Source organism: Myotis davidii, unplaced genomic scaffold, assembly GCF_000327345.1.
Source record: "Myotis davidii unplaced genomic scaffold, ASM32734v1 scaffold243, whole genome shotgun sequence".
NCBI classification, from domain to species: Eukaryota; Metazoa; Chordata; class Mammalia; order Chiroptera; family Vespertilionidae; genus Myotis; species Myotis davidii.
In genome coordinates this window covers 720,773-736,519 of record NW_006295183.1, presented here as the reverse complement: position 1 = coordinate 736,519, position 15,747 = coordinate 720,773, and the positions used below count along the sequence as shown (strand labels likewise).

At 49.2% G+C, this 15,747-nt stretch overlaps 1 protein-coding gene and 1 long non-coding RNA gene across 3 annotated transcripts in view; one reads left to right on the top strand and one right to left on the bottom strand.

The window, feature by feature from the left end:
- The window catches only part of LOC107184103, a 13,637-nt gene extending 9,090 nt beyond the window's left edge, over window positions 1-4,547 (bottom strand). The window contains exons 1-2 of the long non-coding RNA XR_001514923.1: window positions 4,537-4,547; window positions 2,080-2,086 (exon numbers count right to left, since the gene is read on the bottom strand). This is a non-coding gene — a long non-coding RNA (uncharacterized LOC107184103). The remainder of the gene's footprint in view (window positions 1-2,079; window positions 2,087-4,536) is intronic.
- A 587-nt stretch (window positions 4,548-5,134) lies between these two features.
- PSKH1 (protein serine kinase H1) overlaps window positions 5,135-15,747 on the top strand; it is a 15,067-nt gene continuing 4,454 nt past the window's right edge. The window contains exons 1-2 of one of the 2 annotated variants that reach the window (XM_006769755.2): window positions 5,135-6,159; window positions 12,853-12,946. In XM_006769755.2, coding sequence (XP_006769818.2) covers window positions 5,203-6,159; window positions 12,853-12,946 — 1,051 coding nt within the window. In that variant the 5' untranslated portion in view covers window positions 5,135-5,202. The remainder of the gene's footprint in view (window positions 6,160-12,852; window positions 12,947-15,747) is intronic. The other variant, XM_006769754.2, reaches the window with a different exon arrangement.

The following is a 15,747-nucleotide window of genomic DNA, read 5'->3' as shown; positions in this document are numbered from 1 at the left end:
GCCAGGTGTGCCGGGGCCTACGGGGCTGGGGAGCAGGCCAGGCGATGGCTGCTGGGGTCCCCGGTGTCCGAGACGAGAGTGGCCTTGAAACATGTGGTTGCGCTGGGTAGCCTTTCTCTGGGGCCTCGTGGGCCTGGTGGACGTGGCCAGCTGCCCTGCCTGCTGTGCAGCCAGCCGGCGTCGGTCACGGTGAACTAACCCGGTTGTCCTCACTCCCTTCTCGTGTCCAGCATCTACTCCACACCCTTCCTTCGCGACTGAACGCCAGGGGCTGGCGGGCAGCTGGTCGCTTCCTTATTCACTCTGGGGAAAAGCAGGCCTGAGTCCAGCCGGGTCGCCTGCCCCACAAGCCAGTCATACCTTCTCCCAGTGTCCATGCTCACTCCCACTGAATGAAGCCGCTGAAGTGATTCCTTCTCACCTGAATAAGCCCTTTACTGCTGAAAACTGGCTCCTTGATTTCTACAGGATAAAGGCTCTTCATGATCGGAGAGGCCTAACCCTGAAGTGAGCACCTGTGCATTTCTGCCTTCGGTTTACATATGTTGTTGGAGCGTTTACATATGTTTACATATGTTGTGTGCCTTCTGTTAGCTCTGTGGTTTAATACCCTTGTGCTTTAGGTAGCCAATTTTCTCTTTTGTAATACCCTTCTCTTTCTCCCACCGGTATGGAAAATGTACATCTGTCCTTTAAAATTCATCTCAGATTTCATTTCCGTGGAAAAGCCTCCCTTGCTTCATAAGTAACCATTGACTCCTCTGTACTTTTATTCACTGGGCTGCTGTTGAATAGATCATGTTGTGTCACGTGATAGTGAGTTTGGGGATTGTGTATCTGTACCCGAGTGTCTGGTTCTGCCTGACATTAACAGTAGGAACTAAGTCCCCTGGGGTAGGTTGTTGGTTTAAGAATGGATACTGATTCAGCTGTACCATTGAGCACCTACCAGGGCCCGGCATCGGAGGTGAACACAGCTCACCTGTGTTTTGTGTTTGTGCATGCATGCACATGCATGCATATGTGTGTGGTATGTGGTGCAGCCTTCTCAACTTTGATGGTCTAAAGTCATTTTTCAGAATACAGATTCAAGAGTCTCACTCTCTGAGACTGATTCAGAAGATCTGGTATCTGAATATATATTTTGAAAAAATTCCCCAGGTGACTTTACCATGCTTCCTGTTTGGAGACCATTGTCATTGCCTCCAGGAAGCTCTGTGTCTTGTCTTGTGGGAAAGACTAGCTGTGCCTTGTGGCCTCCCATTGCAGTCTCATTGCCCTGCCCATACCTTGGGGAAGCAGTATGATTTGATGATTAGACATAGGAGCTTTGGAGTCAGAAAGACTGAGAGTCAGTTCTTGGCTTTTATGAAATCTTGAGACTCGCTGAGTCCTAGTTTGCTCATTCCAAGATAGGAATAATCATCACTACTTTATGTAGTTGCAGAGAGGAGTGAGAGTGCATGTAAGATACTTCTCACAGTAGGAACTCAGCAAATGGAAGCCACTGTATTTACTAATGGCTGTTCTTCCCAGAATATGTCCCTTGTTACTAAGATCTCATCTTAGTAAGCCTGTTTGCTCTTCAGACTGATCCTCCTATAGGAAGCTGCCTTGTGTTATGTGACTTCCTCAACTCTGGTCATTGGGGAAAGCGCTGACGAAACTGCTTCTACTAAAGGCAGTTGTAGTTGGCTATTCCCCCAGGAGAGATTCGGAATGCTGACTCACTAGAGGGTGGGTTTGCTAAATAAGCACATTGTCCAGGTCTAATTGCAGTTCTTGCACTTGTTAAGTTGTATTAATGGGCTAGAGAAAATGCAGCTTTCAGGAAATTTATTTGCCTCTGACGCTGAACTAGAGTTGCCCCTCACCTGGAATGGAAGACCCCTGCAGATCTTCGTGTCTGTGGAATCTGAGCTAGATACTGGGGTTCTTTGTCAGTCACAATTATGGATGAGACTTTCGTTTGGCTTTCTATTTTACTTTATAAATGTGAACATGTTATGTGGGCAACTTCAATCCTCTTCAGAACTTCCCGGCTGCATGATGCGAATGGGCGATAGGTGTTCCAAAAACAGTGACTCTTAATTTTGGAGATAGCTGGGAACATTTGTCTCCATTGAACCCAGGGTACACAGAGAAAAATTTGAGAAATACAGCCATGGAAGAAGGGAAGCAATTCTGTTTGTTGAGAGCTGGAGAGAGACTTACTGATTTGAACTTCTTTTCCTTCCAAGAATCATACTCAGTGAGTATTAAGCTGATTTGTGTTGGCTAGGTCATCACTGAGCTAATTCTTGGTATAGCCCTCTGTTGCCATGGTGTCTAATGTGATGCTAAAGTAGAAAAATGTGGTGTTTAAACTAGAAAAATGTGGTATTTTCTTTTGCTGGGAGGAAATGATCTCAGAGGGACCCCTTCCAGGCTGCCAGTCTTTAAGTGGCCTCACTGGGCATTATAAGGGTAATGGACTAAAGAACTTTTGGTGTGGAACCATCTGGACTGTAAGTTCCCTGAGAGCACAGACTATGGTTCTCTTTTTTTTAATGTAATTAAATTAATTAGTTTATTTTAAAATTAATTTCAAAGAGAGGAAGGGACAGGGAGAAAGAGATAGAAACATCAATGATGAGAGAGAAACATTGATCGGTTGCCCCCTGCAAACCCCTCCTGGGGATCAAGCCTGCAATCCAGGCCATGTGCCCCAACCAGGAATTGAACGTGACCTCCTGGTTCATGGGTCCACACTCAATCACTGCGTCACTCCGGCCTGGCTGGCTACCTTCTTTTAGTCAGTCACATTCCCTGGCAAAGTTCCTGGCTCACAGCAGGAGCTTAGTAAATATTTGGGGATTGAACTTTGGGATGTTAGAAGGAGAACCCCAGGTACATTGCCAGAGACTGTATTTCTGACAACGGGATGGGCAGTAGGTGGGATGTCTTAGATGGAGTTGGAGTCCTGATAAAATAAGGAGGATACAACAACATTTGAACTTCTTTCCCTCTCTCAGTCATAAGGCAGGAGTTGGCCCACCAATTATTACTATGTCCTTAAGAAGTGAGGTCCCAAGTTACTATATTCTAAAAAGAAGTCATAAAATTTTCATTATGAAATAATACTAAAAGTTAAACATTACAGGAGTGAATAATGCAGTATCTTTATTTAACAAATATTAGAAATTTTTTGATATTTCCAACCATAGTAAAACAAAGATTTACATTTTTGATATTTATTTTATATATTTAAATGCCATTTAACAAAGAAAAATCAACCAAAAAAATGAGTTTGTGTGTCATCGGTTCGCCATCACTGATTTAGACTATCAGCTTATTGACCATGTTCTGCTTGTGTGTTTGTGTGTGTGTGTATATGTGTATGTTGAAATATAACCTATATTGTATGTCTTATTCATTCTTGTATCCTAGTAGATGTTCATTACATGTTTGACCTGGACTGATGATTTTATCTTCAATTCTGCATGTCATAATTAATAGGAAATTCTCAGCTCTCTTCTTTCACCCATGGGGCCTTCAGATAGACTTAGGGAAGGGCAGCCTGAGCAGAGTGACCTCTGGAAAGTAGTCCTTCTGCACTTCACCTTGCCCAGGGTCCCACCAGCCACAGGGTACTAAGAGATCAGGACATCTCTGTCTGGGAAACAAATAGGGAAGGCTCCTGTCCTCTCATCCCAAGGAAGCAGAGCATCCACATCCACAGCCGGAGTCACATCTAGATGAAGCTGCTAGTGCCCTTTCTGAGCTCAAGGCTCCCTAAAAAAATGAGTTTATGCCCTTTTGGTGGCTACAGTGTGCTACCTTTTGGTGATGGCAGTGTGCTAAGGCTTATTGTCCCAAGGTCACTGGGATTGATTTCAGCCAGCTCTAGAGCTTAATGTGGCATTTTCGCTATCAGTGTGGTGACTGGGGAAGTGAGTGACCTTGAAACAGGGTGCTACAATGCCAGGGTGAAGATGGTGCATTAGCAAAGTAGTGGGAGCTGTCCAGGAAAGAGAGAGGTTAGTAGGGCAGAGACGCAGGGCCGTGGGTGGTGGTTGCAGGGGGATCATGCCTGCAGGAGGCATAGAGGGCCGGGAAGGATATACATGAGGGAGGCCTTGGAGAAGCAGCTTTCTGAGCCCTGGTAGGTGATGGGGTTGGAGAGTCGGCCTCTAACACTCTACACCCCATTTCAGGAAAGATGAGTCTGAATAATAAGAGGGATGATTTTAACATTAAGAAAACATAAGACTGCTCGCCTTTCCCTCACTCCTCCCTCCCCATCTCCCTAGGCATGTTACCATTAGCTGCCTCACTCCCAAGGCCCAAAGGCCCTTCCTTTACCTCTATCGCTTATTTTCTAAGCCCATTTCTTCTAGGAATTAACTTTTTCTACCTCTGTGAATAAATGTTACGAATAAATGTTCTCTTATATATATAAAAAAGAAAACATAGAACTTCAACTAGGATAAGGAACCCAGGCAGAGTAGGGAGGAAGGTGGAGGCAGTAACAACTGAGCCTGTGCATGTTCCTACCCTCTCTCAGGCTTGAACAGCAGTGTGAGAATCAGATCCAGGGAGATGTAAATCAAGATTATGATGCTCAGATCCAGTATTTCATATAGACCAGCGGTTCTCAACCTGTGGGGTCACGACCCCTTTGGGGGTCGAACGACCCTTTCACGGGGGTTGCCTCAGACCATCGGAAAACGCATATATAATTACATATTGTTTTGTGATTAATCACTATGCTTTAATTATGTTCAATTTGTAACAATGAAAATACATCCTGCAATCAGATATTTACATTACGATTCATAACGGTAGCAAAATTACAGTTATGAAGTAGCAATGAAAATAATTTTATGGTTGGGGATCACCACAACATGAGGAACTGTATTAAAGGGTCGCGGCATTAGGAAGGTTGAGAACCACTGATATAGACCCTCCATTGAGCCTGGGCTCTGAGCACTTAGGGGCCAAAGCCATCCTCCCTTCCAGGAAACCATATTAGAGCCAGGTCTTCAGGCTAGGGTTATCGAGGGACAAGGAGGAGGCAGGAGGTGGATGGCTGGTAACCCTTCAGAGGTGTCCCCAGTTATACTGAGTTGTCCTCTCTTCTGTTTGTGTAGGTGTAGACGGGGCACTGCTTGCAGAGCAGGTCCTGCCAGCCTCGCTGGAGAGGATGCCCCCGTGTCCGTGATGGGCTGTGGGACAAGCAAGGTCCTTCCCGAGCCGCCCAAGGATGTCCAGCTGGATCTGGTCAAGAAGGTGGAGCCCTTCAGTGGCACTAAGAGCGATGTGTATAAGCACTTCATCACAGAGGTGGACAGTATTGGCCCTCTCAAAGCTGGGATCCCAGCCGCCAGTCAGTGTGCCAACCCCTGCCCGGGCGTCCCCACTACCGGCTACACAGAGCCTCCTTCAGAACCACCACGCAAGGCCAGGGTGGCTAAGTACAGGGCCAAGTTTGACCCACGTGTGACGGCCAAGTATGACATCAAAGCCCTGATTGGCCGAGGCAGCTTCAGCCGAGTGGTACGAGTGGAACACCGGGCAACCCGGCAACCATATGCCATCAAGATGATTGAGACCAAATACCGGGAGGGGCGGGAGGTGTGTGAGTCGGAGCTGCGTGTGCTGCGCCGGGTGCGCCACGCCAACATCATCCAGCTGGTGGAGGTGTTTGAGACTCAGGAGCGTGTGTACATGGTGATGGAGCTGGCTACTGGTGGAGAGCTCTTTGACCGCATCATTGCCAAGGGTTCTTTCACGGAGCGTGACGCCACACGGGTGCTGCAAATGGTGCTGGATGGCGTCCGGTATCTGCACGCACTGGGCATCACACACCGAGACCTCAAGCCTGAGAATCTGCTCTACTACCACCCAGGCACTGATTCCAAGATCATCATCACCGACTTTGGCCTGGCCAGTGCTCGCAAGAAAGGTGACGACTGCCTGATGAAGACTACCTGCGGCACACCTGAGTACATTGCCCCTGAGGTCCTGGTTCGAAAGCCCTACACCAACTCAGTGGACATGTGGGCACTGGGTGTCATTGCCTACATCCTGCTCAGCGGCACCATGCCCTTTGAAGATGATAACCGCACCCGGCTGTACCGGCAGATCCTCAGGGGCAAGTACAGTTACTCGGGGGAGGTGAGTCTGCCCTGTCCCTCCGCTGTTGGGCAGCCCATGGGCGGGGGGTTCTGTCCTTCAGCTTTCCATCGGAAGAATGTGCTCTGATGGAAAAATGATGAAATATGACTAGTAGGGTGTGTGAGTTTGGGTTCCCCCCAAAATGAACCCTGAGACAAGGACTTGGGAGCAGATCATTTAATTGGGATGTGATTCCAGTAAGCATAAGTAAAGGGTGGGGAAAAAGGCAGAAAGGGGAGAAGCCGATAAAGGGTACATTAAGGAGAGGACTGTCACTGTGGTCCACTGGAACTCAGTCCCACTGGGGACGGTGAATAATCATGCGGAATGTGTCTCAGAATTGTACCCTTGAGGGGCAGGGAAGTGAATGGGTTTTAATTCATTGACTCCTGTATGAGTCAAGAATATCTTTGGGAGCTTTAAATCCCTAACACTTCTGGGGTGTCCTGAATGCCAACTAGTGTCAGAGAAAGTCCTCAGGCAAAGAAGCAGAGAGCTGCAGGTACTGGCAGTGGGAAGCTGTTAGCACACACAGGAGCACTGCAGCTATAGGTGCGCTTAGGTGGGCTGATAGGACATGGGGCAGGGCCTCCACAGTATCTGCTCCATAGGGATTGGGGCAAGCTAGAGTGACCATGCCCTGTCTAAAGGAGCAGCTGCTTCTCATCTCTGCCCAGCTTTGCCCCACAGCAGTGAGGACCCGATACTTCCAGATATTCCAACTTTTGAAAGAAAATCAGAAAAATCTGATCTTAAAATTTTGGAATTGACTCATATATTTAAGCAGTATCCTGTGTGCCAACAAATGGTAATCTGCAGGCCAGATTCAAACGGCTGGTCGTCAGTTTGTGTCTTTGGCTCCAGTGATAACTGAAAAAAATCCATTGGGTTTCAGCACTGCTTAGAACTGCAGGAAGGTGCAGAAGAAGTAAGGGCTGGTTGGTTCTTAGGCAGGACGCTGACTGGTAGGAAATGAGGCTGACCTCAGGAAGCAGGGCTGCAGGCATAATGGTGTGCTCAGGGAGGCTGTGAGGAAAAAATTGTTTTATGACTTTACGTAGGAGATAAGATGAGCTTTGTAGGAGGACAGGATTCTGCCAAGGCAATAGGGGCCCATCCCCAAGTGCCTCTTACAGAGTGTTCCCCCCAGTGTGTCCCTCAGGCCTGGGCTTGCTGAGGAGCTGTCTGTGTCTATTGAATAATGTCATGGAGGGGAGGGAGCTCTGGGACTGGATTCCTTCAGCCCAGCTTTCCTCCCAGAGATTTCAGATTGGGCCTTCTCTGGCCCCAGCTGATTGACCCAGAGCAGCGTTACCTGCAGGAGTCACCTAAAAGCCTCATGCCACTTTGCCTTCAGCACTTGAGGTCCTGTGCTGCATCATCCTCCCTGACAGCTTCCAGCCATGGTCATGTGGTCAGTCAAGGACTTCCATCCTGTGTGGATGGGGCTGGCATTCTCTGGGGGATTCAGGTCATGTATCTCAGGGTGGTGTGAGGAAGGGAGGGAGGCCTTCCTCTTCCGGCCACCTCAGTGCTGGCTACAAGCAAAGGAGAAACTAGAACATTCTCCAGCTCTCCCCTAAAGTTTCTCATGTTTTCTTCTTTGCTCCAAATGGCAGCCAACAAAACAAGTATTGACTGGCTGGGATGCCCACGCTGCAATATAGTGGTCACAGAGGACATTGTCCTATTCACTCCCTGGGCCGGGTTTCATCATGGGTTGGAAGACCCAGAATCCACCTCACAGAGGCAGTGTTGTGCCTAGGCCAGCCGTGGGCAAACTACGGCCTGTGGGCCGGATCCGGCCTGTTCGGCTGTTCTATCCGCCCCGCGGAGCCAAAAGAGCGGAGGGGTTCTCTTGCTCTCCCCTTTGCTCCTTCACCAGCAGCAGTGTTAACATGTATTAGTGCACACAAACACTCCATCCATGCTTTTGTTCCGGCCCTCCGGTCCAGTTTAAGAACCCATTGTGGCCCTCGAGTCAAAAAGTTTGCCCAACCCTGGCCTAGGCCCTGCTAGTTTGCTGTGCTCTGGGAGTTCTACCCCCTGGAGCTCTGTGTGGGTCCAGATGGCAGAGGGAGTAGCAAGTTTAGCTATGGGAGGGAGGGAAGTTCCCCAGAGATGCTGACAAAGAAAGACCATTTAGAAAAGTCTGTAGTTTTTCCCAAGAGTTCCTGATTCTGGCAATTGTTGAACAGGCAATTTATCTAATTGGAGTCTTGCTAACAGGCTATTGATTATCTGAGGGTGGAGAATGACAAATGAATGCGGTACAGAATGGACTCGGGCTTCCTGCTCCTACTGTAGCCATTAGACTGGGTCCTGAGATTCTACTTCCTGTTCTGCTGGAATCATAGGGGTCTAGTAGCAGAGAGAAGCACACCAAGTTGGTCCTCTTCAATACCCTGTCTCCCACAATCCTGACAGTCTAGGTACTCTCGCCCCAACCCTGGCCTCAGGCTTTATCCCATTCCTTTATACACCATAGACCCAAGACATTTGCTCAACTCCCACACTAAGCTTTTGCTCAGGCTTTCCCCTCTGCTCCCAATGTCAGCTTTAGAAAAGGTCCAATTCAAACACTTCCTTTCCAAGTAATTCCGACCACTGCCATTGTGTAGTGCCTACTGAGTACCTGGCACCGGACTGAGGGTTCTATATCCACCATCTCTAATCTCTACAACAGTCAGTTTAATCACTCCCATTTTACAGATGAGGAAATTGAGGCTAGTGAGGTTAAGTAACTTGTCCATGCTCTCACGGTTAGAGGGTATCAGGCCTGGGATTCCAATCCAGGCCATCTTGGTTTCAGAGGTCTTGGCTTTCACATCCCTGCAGTCTTCTGTCCCTGACACATGCCTCTGCATGTTACTGGAGTCTGATTCTGCACTTTCTCAGGCTGAGAGTTGTCTATGGACATCTCTCTCTTCCTTGGCTAATGAGGCCCTTGAACACAGTGTGTGTATCAGTACATAGGCTCTCAATACTTTCTCTTGACTTCTTCTGAGGGAAGCACCAGTGATTGTTGGTGATGACCTCAGAAGGGACCCAAAAATTACTGGCAAACCCGGCTGCCCGTGGTGGCTAGGAGTGCTCTCTTCTGGAGGCTGGATTCTAGGAAGAAGTGGGGAGCCTGCTGGCGATGTTCTTAGAGGGTTGCTGGCCAGACCTACTTAGAAGTAAACAAAGGAATCTTGCAAGAGGAGGGAGTGATGGGAAGAAGAAGACTGACAGATGATTTTGAGGGGAAATTTGAATACTTACTTGGTGACTGGAGGTGCTGGAGTGGAGAGGGCCAAGCTAAAGTCGCAATGGAAGTGATGGGGAGATGCACTGACCAGATGTGAGGAAGGCCTGTGTGATCAATCTGAAGACACAAGGAGCCACCTTGAGAGAGCAAGCTTCCCGTCATGGAAGGCCCCAGGAGGACTAGAGCAGCTGTTTTTAAAGGAGTGACACAGAAAGTGAGTCATCATCTGTACACCCATACTGGAGTCCTCTTACCATTCTGCTTGTAGATTCTGTGATTCACTTGACATGAAATGTGACGCCACTGGCCTAATGTCATTGTTTTTGTCAAGAGTTCTATTCCTAGAGCAAGGACAGATGAAGAGGCTCTTGGAGGACTGATGGCAGATGCCATCAGCAGCTTTGCTGCCTCCCTATGTTTAGCAACCTTTCATTGTCACCCTCCTCTGAGCAGTCTCTGAGCTGTGGGCGAGCCCGGGTCACTACACCAGGAACAGATGGGACTGAGTAAAGGGTTTCACAGAGCCTCGTTCAGGAGAGTGAGTGTTGCTGGGCAAAGGACAGAATCCTAGTGGGAGAGGAAGCCTACCTGCAGGACCGACCTGCCACTGCCTGGGGCATAAGTGTTGGTGGGAGGTGGTTTCTCACAGGTGGGTTTCTGGGCTAACGATCTATTTGGAGTCCAAGGGCAGTTAGTTGAGCCATCTTGTAATTCTGATAGCTCTGCAGTAGGAATAATGCCCAGAGCCAGAGTTGACATTTACATTCCCATCTTAGCTCTTCCCCATTTCTTAAAGTGATTCTGCTCTGAGTGTTGAAGATAAAATGAAGTGGAGAGGATGTAGCATGTGTCAGTCTCTCTAGGTGAAGGGGTTCAGTGCCTGTGGGGGATGGGCATGCAGCCTGGTTCACATGTTTTAATAAGGAGCACCTGGGTGAGGGGATAGGCCCTTGCCCAAGAGCCATGGGGAGGATTGCTGGGGGAGGTGGGAAAGCTAGAGACTGGGTGTGTGTTTAAGCAGCAGACAGAATGCAGGGAGGTGGGTGGTATGTTTTCTAGCTCAGCTTGGATTCTGCCATATGCCTTTAATTGCTTGTGCTCCCACTTCCATTGTATATGGGGGCTGTGACGGATCATCAGTTCCCCATTTTTTTTCTCACTGCCCCCCTGCTGTCAGAGTCTGAGGATGGCTTTCCTGTGTCTGGATAGCTGGCAGCATAGGAAATTACAAATTGATTTCAAATTCTTTGTTCAGAGTCATCCCTCAGCCCTTATTTCCTGCCTTCCTACTGGTAGCTGCTGGGTATCAAGTGCTGGATGATGAAGTTGGCTCTATACAAGGGTCCCAAGAGGACAAGCACTACCCCCATACCTGTTCAGAAAGGATTCCTTGACAAGGGCCACCGTACCTCACCAAAGCTCCTGGTACAAGTAGGTGTTCAACAGATAAGTCTCTCTTCTTCCCAGATCCCTCAGTCCAGATCCCTGTCTGGTCACTGGGAGGTGGCATAGTTTGGTCACTGGGTGTGGGCAGTGGACCTCATTGGTCACTGTGGTTGGAGACCTCCTCTTGGTTTGAGACTTCTTGGAGGAAGGCAGGAGTGGTTCCATCCTTGTGAGTGCTGACCATCTACTTGGGGTCCAAGGGCAGTTAGTTGAACTATCTTGTAATTCTGATAGCTCTGTGGGGACAGGAGGCAGGCTCTGAGTAGAGAGGGACAGCAACCCCCTCATGTGCCATTTCTGGGCCACCACTTGGCTTCCTGGAGCCCTGCCTTCTAGGCATCCCTCTGCTGCTGCTGCCCTGGTTGCACACTCCCCAGAGAGCAGTACACTTCCATTGTGGCAGAGATAGGTGCTCACCTCTCCATATTGCTGCATTCAGCCATTCCTACTTAAACACCTTGCTGTGACCATCTATAGCATCTCATTAACCCAGGGTCAAAGCTGCTTTTCATCACTGCTGTTTCCCACCCCCAGCCCCCACCGAGGCCTCTTCAACAAAAGGGACGTGTCGTGGGTTGTGTTAGGAGTGGTTATTGGTGCACCACCTGTCCCCTCCCTCTCTTGCTCTTATTGTCTGTCTCCACCTGGATAGCTCTGTCCTCTCAAAGGCCCTGTCACTTCTAGGCCCTCAAGTTCCTTTGGGAGCTGCTGGGGCTGTTGTCTCTCCCACAGTCTGACCTCTTTAAATCTGCTGATGGCCTCCCCTCCTGCCCACACTGAGCTGGAAGCGCTGGCCCATCCCCTCACCCCCAGTGGCTTTCCAGGCTCTCTGTCCTCAGTCAGTTCTCCCATCACACAAGGTCACTCTTCTCATGCATGCCTGCCTGGCCTTGGTTTGTCTGTCTCCTGATGCAAGTTTGGTCCCTAGACTTGATCCCCACTCCAGTGTGGTTTGGACAGAAAGCTGGCACCTTTATCTCTTCACTCATCTTGCTACCCCGTGTTGACCAAGTGCCTGCCCTGAGCTGAGTCCAGTGTACCAGAGTTCCAGGGGCACAGACCTCTGGGGCAGAGGCCATAGTGTGAGTGCTTTGCTAACAGCCATCAGGCTTCCAAACTCTCAGAAATTAGAATTCTAATTAGAATTAGAAGTTTTAAAAAAAACCACCTGTTTAGGCCTTGGAAACCACTTGGCCTCAGTAGAACCCATGGGTGGAGATAGAAGAAACCACTATACAGCAGGCTCTGAAATCTAGAACCTTCCAGGGCTGCATCAGGTCGTTGTGAAAAGCAGACATTCCTCGGTTGTTGGCACAGGTTGGCAACATCCCCCTGACTCCACATCGAGCCCAGAGCATCTTTCCTTCACTTTGCGGACTCTGGGCAGGGACAGGAGGAGGCGCAAGGTTTCATTTTGTTGTTCTTCTCAAGTTTCAGAATACAGCTTTACTAACCTTGAAGTTGTCATGTCTTTTCTCATTTTATTTTTATCTTCATTCTCTGCCTCTTTTTTAAAAAAATTTATTTTTGTTTATTTCAGAGAGGAAAGGAAAAGGGAGAGAGAGAGATAGAAACATCAATGAAGAGAGAGAATCATTGATTGGCTGCCTCCTGCACAATCCCTACTGGGGATCGAGCCAGCATCCCGGGCATGTGCCCTTGACCCGAATCGAACCCGGGATCCTTCAGTCCACATGCCGACGCTCTATACACTGAGCCAAAACGGCTAGGGCCTCTGCCTCTTTTTAAAACTCTATTACCGCCTGGATAGTGTGGCTGGATCCATGAATCAGGAGGTGGTAGCTCGATTCTTAGGGCACATGCCCAGGTTTCCAACTCGATCCCCAGTAGGAAGCATGCAGGAGGCAGCTGATCAATGTTTCTTTCTCATCGTTGTTTCTATCTCTCTGTCCACCTCTCTTCCTCTCTCTCTAAAAATCAATGTAAACATTAAAAAAACAACAACTCTATTATCTTCCTTCTTTTTCTCCCCTCAGGCTCTCCTCCCCAATGTCCTTCTCTTTTCTGCTGCTCTGCCCCCACCCACCCCCCGCTGGATCCCGGGGCGGGGGAAGCCCAGGCATTGCATTGGTGAGTGTCTTGACCAGAGGCGGTGATGGTTCCACTGCCACAGAGTGCCGGACTCTGCTGCAGCTTTCCAAACACTTTTCCTCGTGGGCAACATCAGTGTGTGCAGTTCTTGTCATACTAATAGTTCTGTTCTCTTGTGTAAATCTGAAGCTCCATTTTCCAGAATTTCCTCTGTGCCCTTTTCTCTGCTCTCATTTAGGCCCACGTAAGTACAGGAAGGAGGCCTTTGAGAGTGGGAATGCTGAGTCTGAAAATACATTTTGAGACAAAGCTGAGGGAAGAACTGAGTCATGGGAGCAAAGCCCTGTCTTCTTTTTTCCGTTCCTTCCCCTAGCAGCTCTTTGGTGGGGCTGCCTTCTCTGCCAGGGAACCTTCCCCAGAGTCATCCTAGGCTGGAAAAGGACCCATACAGGTCAAGAGGTCAATTCGGCTTCAATGTTAGATGCCATGCTTCTTTTCCTCACACAACCAAGTGAGGAAAAAGATGGAGAGCTATCTTCTTAAAATTTAGAACTTTAGAAACTAGAAGAGACTTAGAATTCATTGCATTTAGCTCCTTCACATTAAAGGTGAGGAGGCTGTGATTTCTCTAAGGTCACATAGAGAAGGTGGAACTAGAACATGGTTGCTGAGCTTGCAGCCTAACATTTTAATCTGTCACCCAGAAGCTATTTGGAGGAAACACCAGATCTTTCTGACGCCTCGCTTGAGAGCGGTCAGACCTGCCTGCCAGAGGCGTTTAGAGAAAGCCCTGTGAGCGGGGTTTGCTGCTGGGAAAAAGCAGCAACCTTCCTCCTCTCTCTGCAGCCAACGCCATCCTTTGTCTCATTAGCCCTTGAACTCCAGGTGAGGCCACTGTATGGCTTGGGTAATGTTCTTGCCAGGCCCTTGTGACATTAAAGGTAGAGCAAGTAAAAGGGGCTCAAGCTGGAGTGGAAACCCCGTTGTGATTTGGTGCCTCCCTCTGAAGGAAGAGTTGGGCTCATCAGGAGCAGGGGGTTGAGGAGGCTAAAGATGATAAAGAAGTGCCCACGGGAGAGGTCCCCCCTCTGGCCCCTGTTAGCTTCTCTGCTGTGACAATATCAGTAGTAGCTACCCTGACTACAAGGGAACAAGGATTCTGGAGTCTACGGACTAGGGAGAAGGGCAGCCAACTTGATGGTCAGAGCCAGGGTGGAGGTGATGCCTTTCGTCAGGACGGAGCCCATTCCCTACCCACACAGCTCATGAGAGACCTGTGGGAAGGAGGGAGTAGGCTGTCATCCTGGGTATTATAGCTGTCCTCTGATTCCATAGCAGAGGGAGGCCTGAGTGTCTGGAGGCAAGGTAGACTGGCATTTTAACATTTTCTTCCCTGCCCTGTGCCCCATGTCATCCCAGAAATGGGTGGACATCTCTGGGAGACTGACCAGGTGGTACCTAGGGCCTCTCCCTTCTGTTAGCCACCTGAGGCCCGTTTGTGTTCCTGATCTGGGCCCAAGTATACTGAGCTGAGAGTTCTATTCTTTACCCAGAGCCAACAGTTAGAGCTGTGGAAACCCAAGGGCATAACTGTTTAATCATTTTTATTTTTCTTATGCCCAGAATACTTCCCAGCCAGTCAGTCATAGGCTAACAGACATACTCATGTTTCCAGCGGCTCAGGCATGTTGAGGAAGGAGGTGGGTTGGTCTGTAGGTGTTGAACGCTTTCTTAGGAGGTGCTGAATTGGACTCAGGGCCAGAATCATGGCCATGGAGTGTGGAAAGCTTTGCTTTTCCTTCCTGAGACCTGTTGGAGACTTCAGCAGGGCTCCCAGGGGCCCCTATTCTAGAAGTCAACCTGAGCCCTGCCCCCTCTTCAGTGCGCTGAGTGAGGACCACCTTCCTGTGTTCCATTTGCCTGACTTCCCACTGCTAGTTCCTCAGTGTATGAGGGCCAGGCTGGGTGCCTTTGGCACAGCCTGGTTTTCAGGTCAGCATGGCTTGAATCATATTGGCTCGGGGGACCCACATGGCCCAGCTCCTCACAGTGCCTCAGAAATGGGGAGAACTGGGGCCTGCCAGAGAGGGCTGGGCTGGCCCTCTGACAAATGAGTCCATCAGCATTGTGCACACAGCCTCACGTACACAAGTAATTGGAGAGGCGAGTGTTTGGGGGAGTTGAAGGGGCAGATCAATCTGACTCACTTTGGCACTAAGCAGGGGTCGATGCCCAGTGTGTGCCTGTGCTACTCTGGAGATAGAGATGCTTAAGCCCACAGGGCGGGTCTGGTGAGAGGCCTATCTAAGACTGCATTAGAGCTGCAGGGGGCCTTGGTTGGAAATGTCTCCAATCCATCCATGTTCAAGTTCTTGGCTTGTGAGTCCAGCTTTGCAACTATTTCTTCTTTCATCTGCAGAGGAGTTGCCCCTCTTTTGTCTTGGCTGGACCAAGGGGCAAGGGCAGAATTCATGCGTTAGCCCTGTTTGGCTAGCAGCTAGCCCATGCTTCCTGCTATTTCTTGGGCTATCCAACAGGCCAAGCTGAGCTACTTTGTGTTCCCCAGTGATTACTCCTTTTCTTGGAGACCATAAAAGATGGTAGTGCAGCACTGGTATTCCCATGACCCAACCTGTTCCGCTCTAGATTTGCTGTGGCCATCAGCGGCCCATTGTGCCTGCTTCTTTCCATCTCAAATGCGTGACAGGGGCTTTAGTGAGTGCCTGTGGTTTGGATTGGCTGGCCCCTCACATTGGCTCCTTATGTTCAGGTGGCAGCAGCAAGCCATGGGGCTTTCTTGAAGTCTGAGCCAAAAGATACTGTGGCAACAACTGCACAGT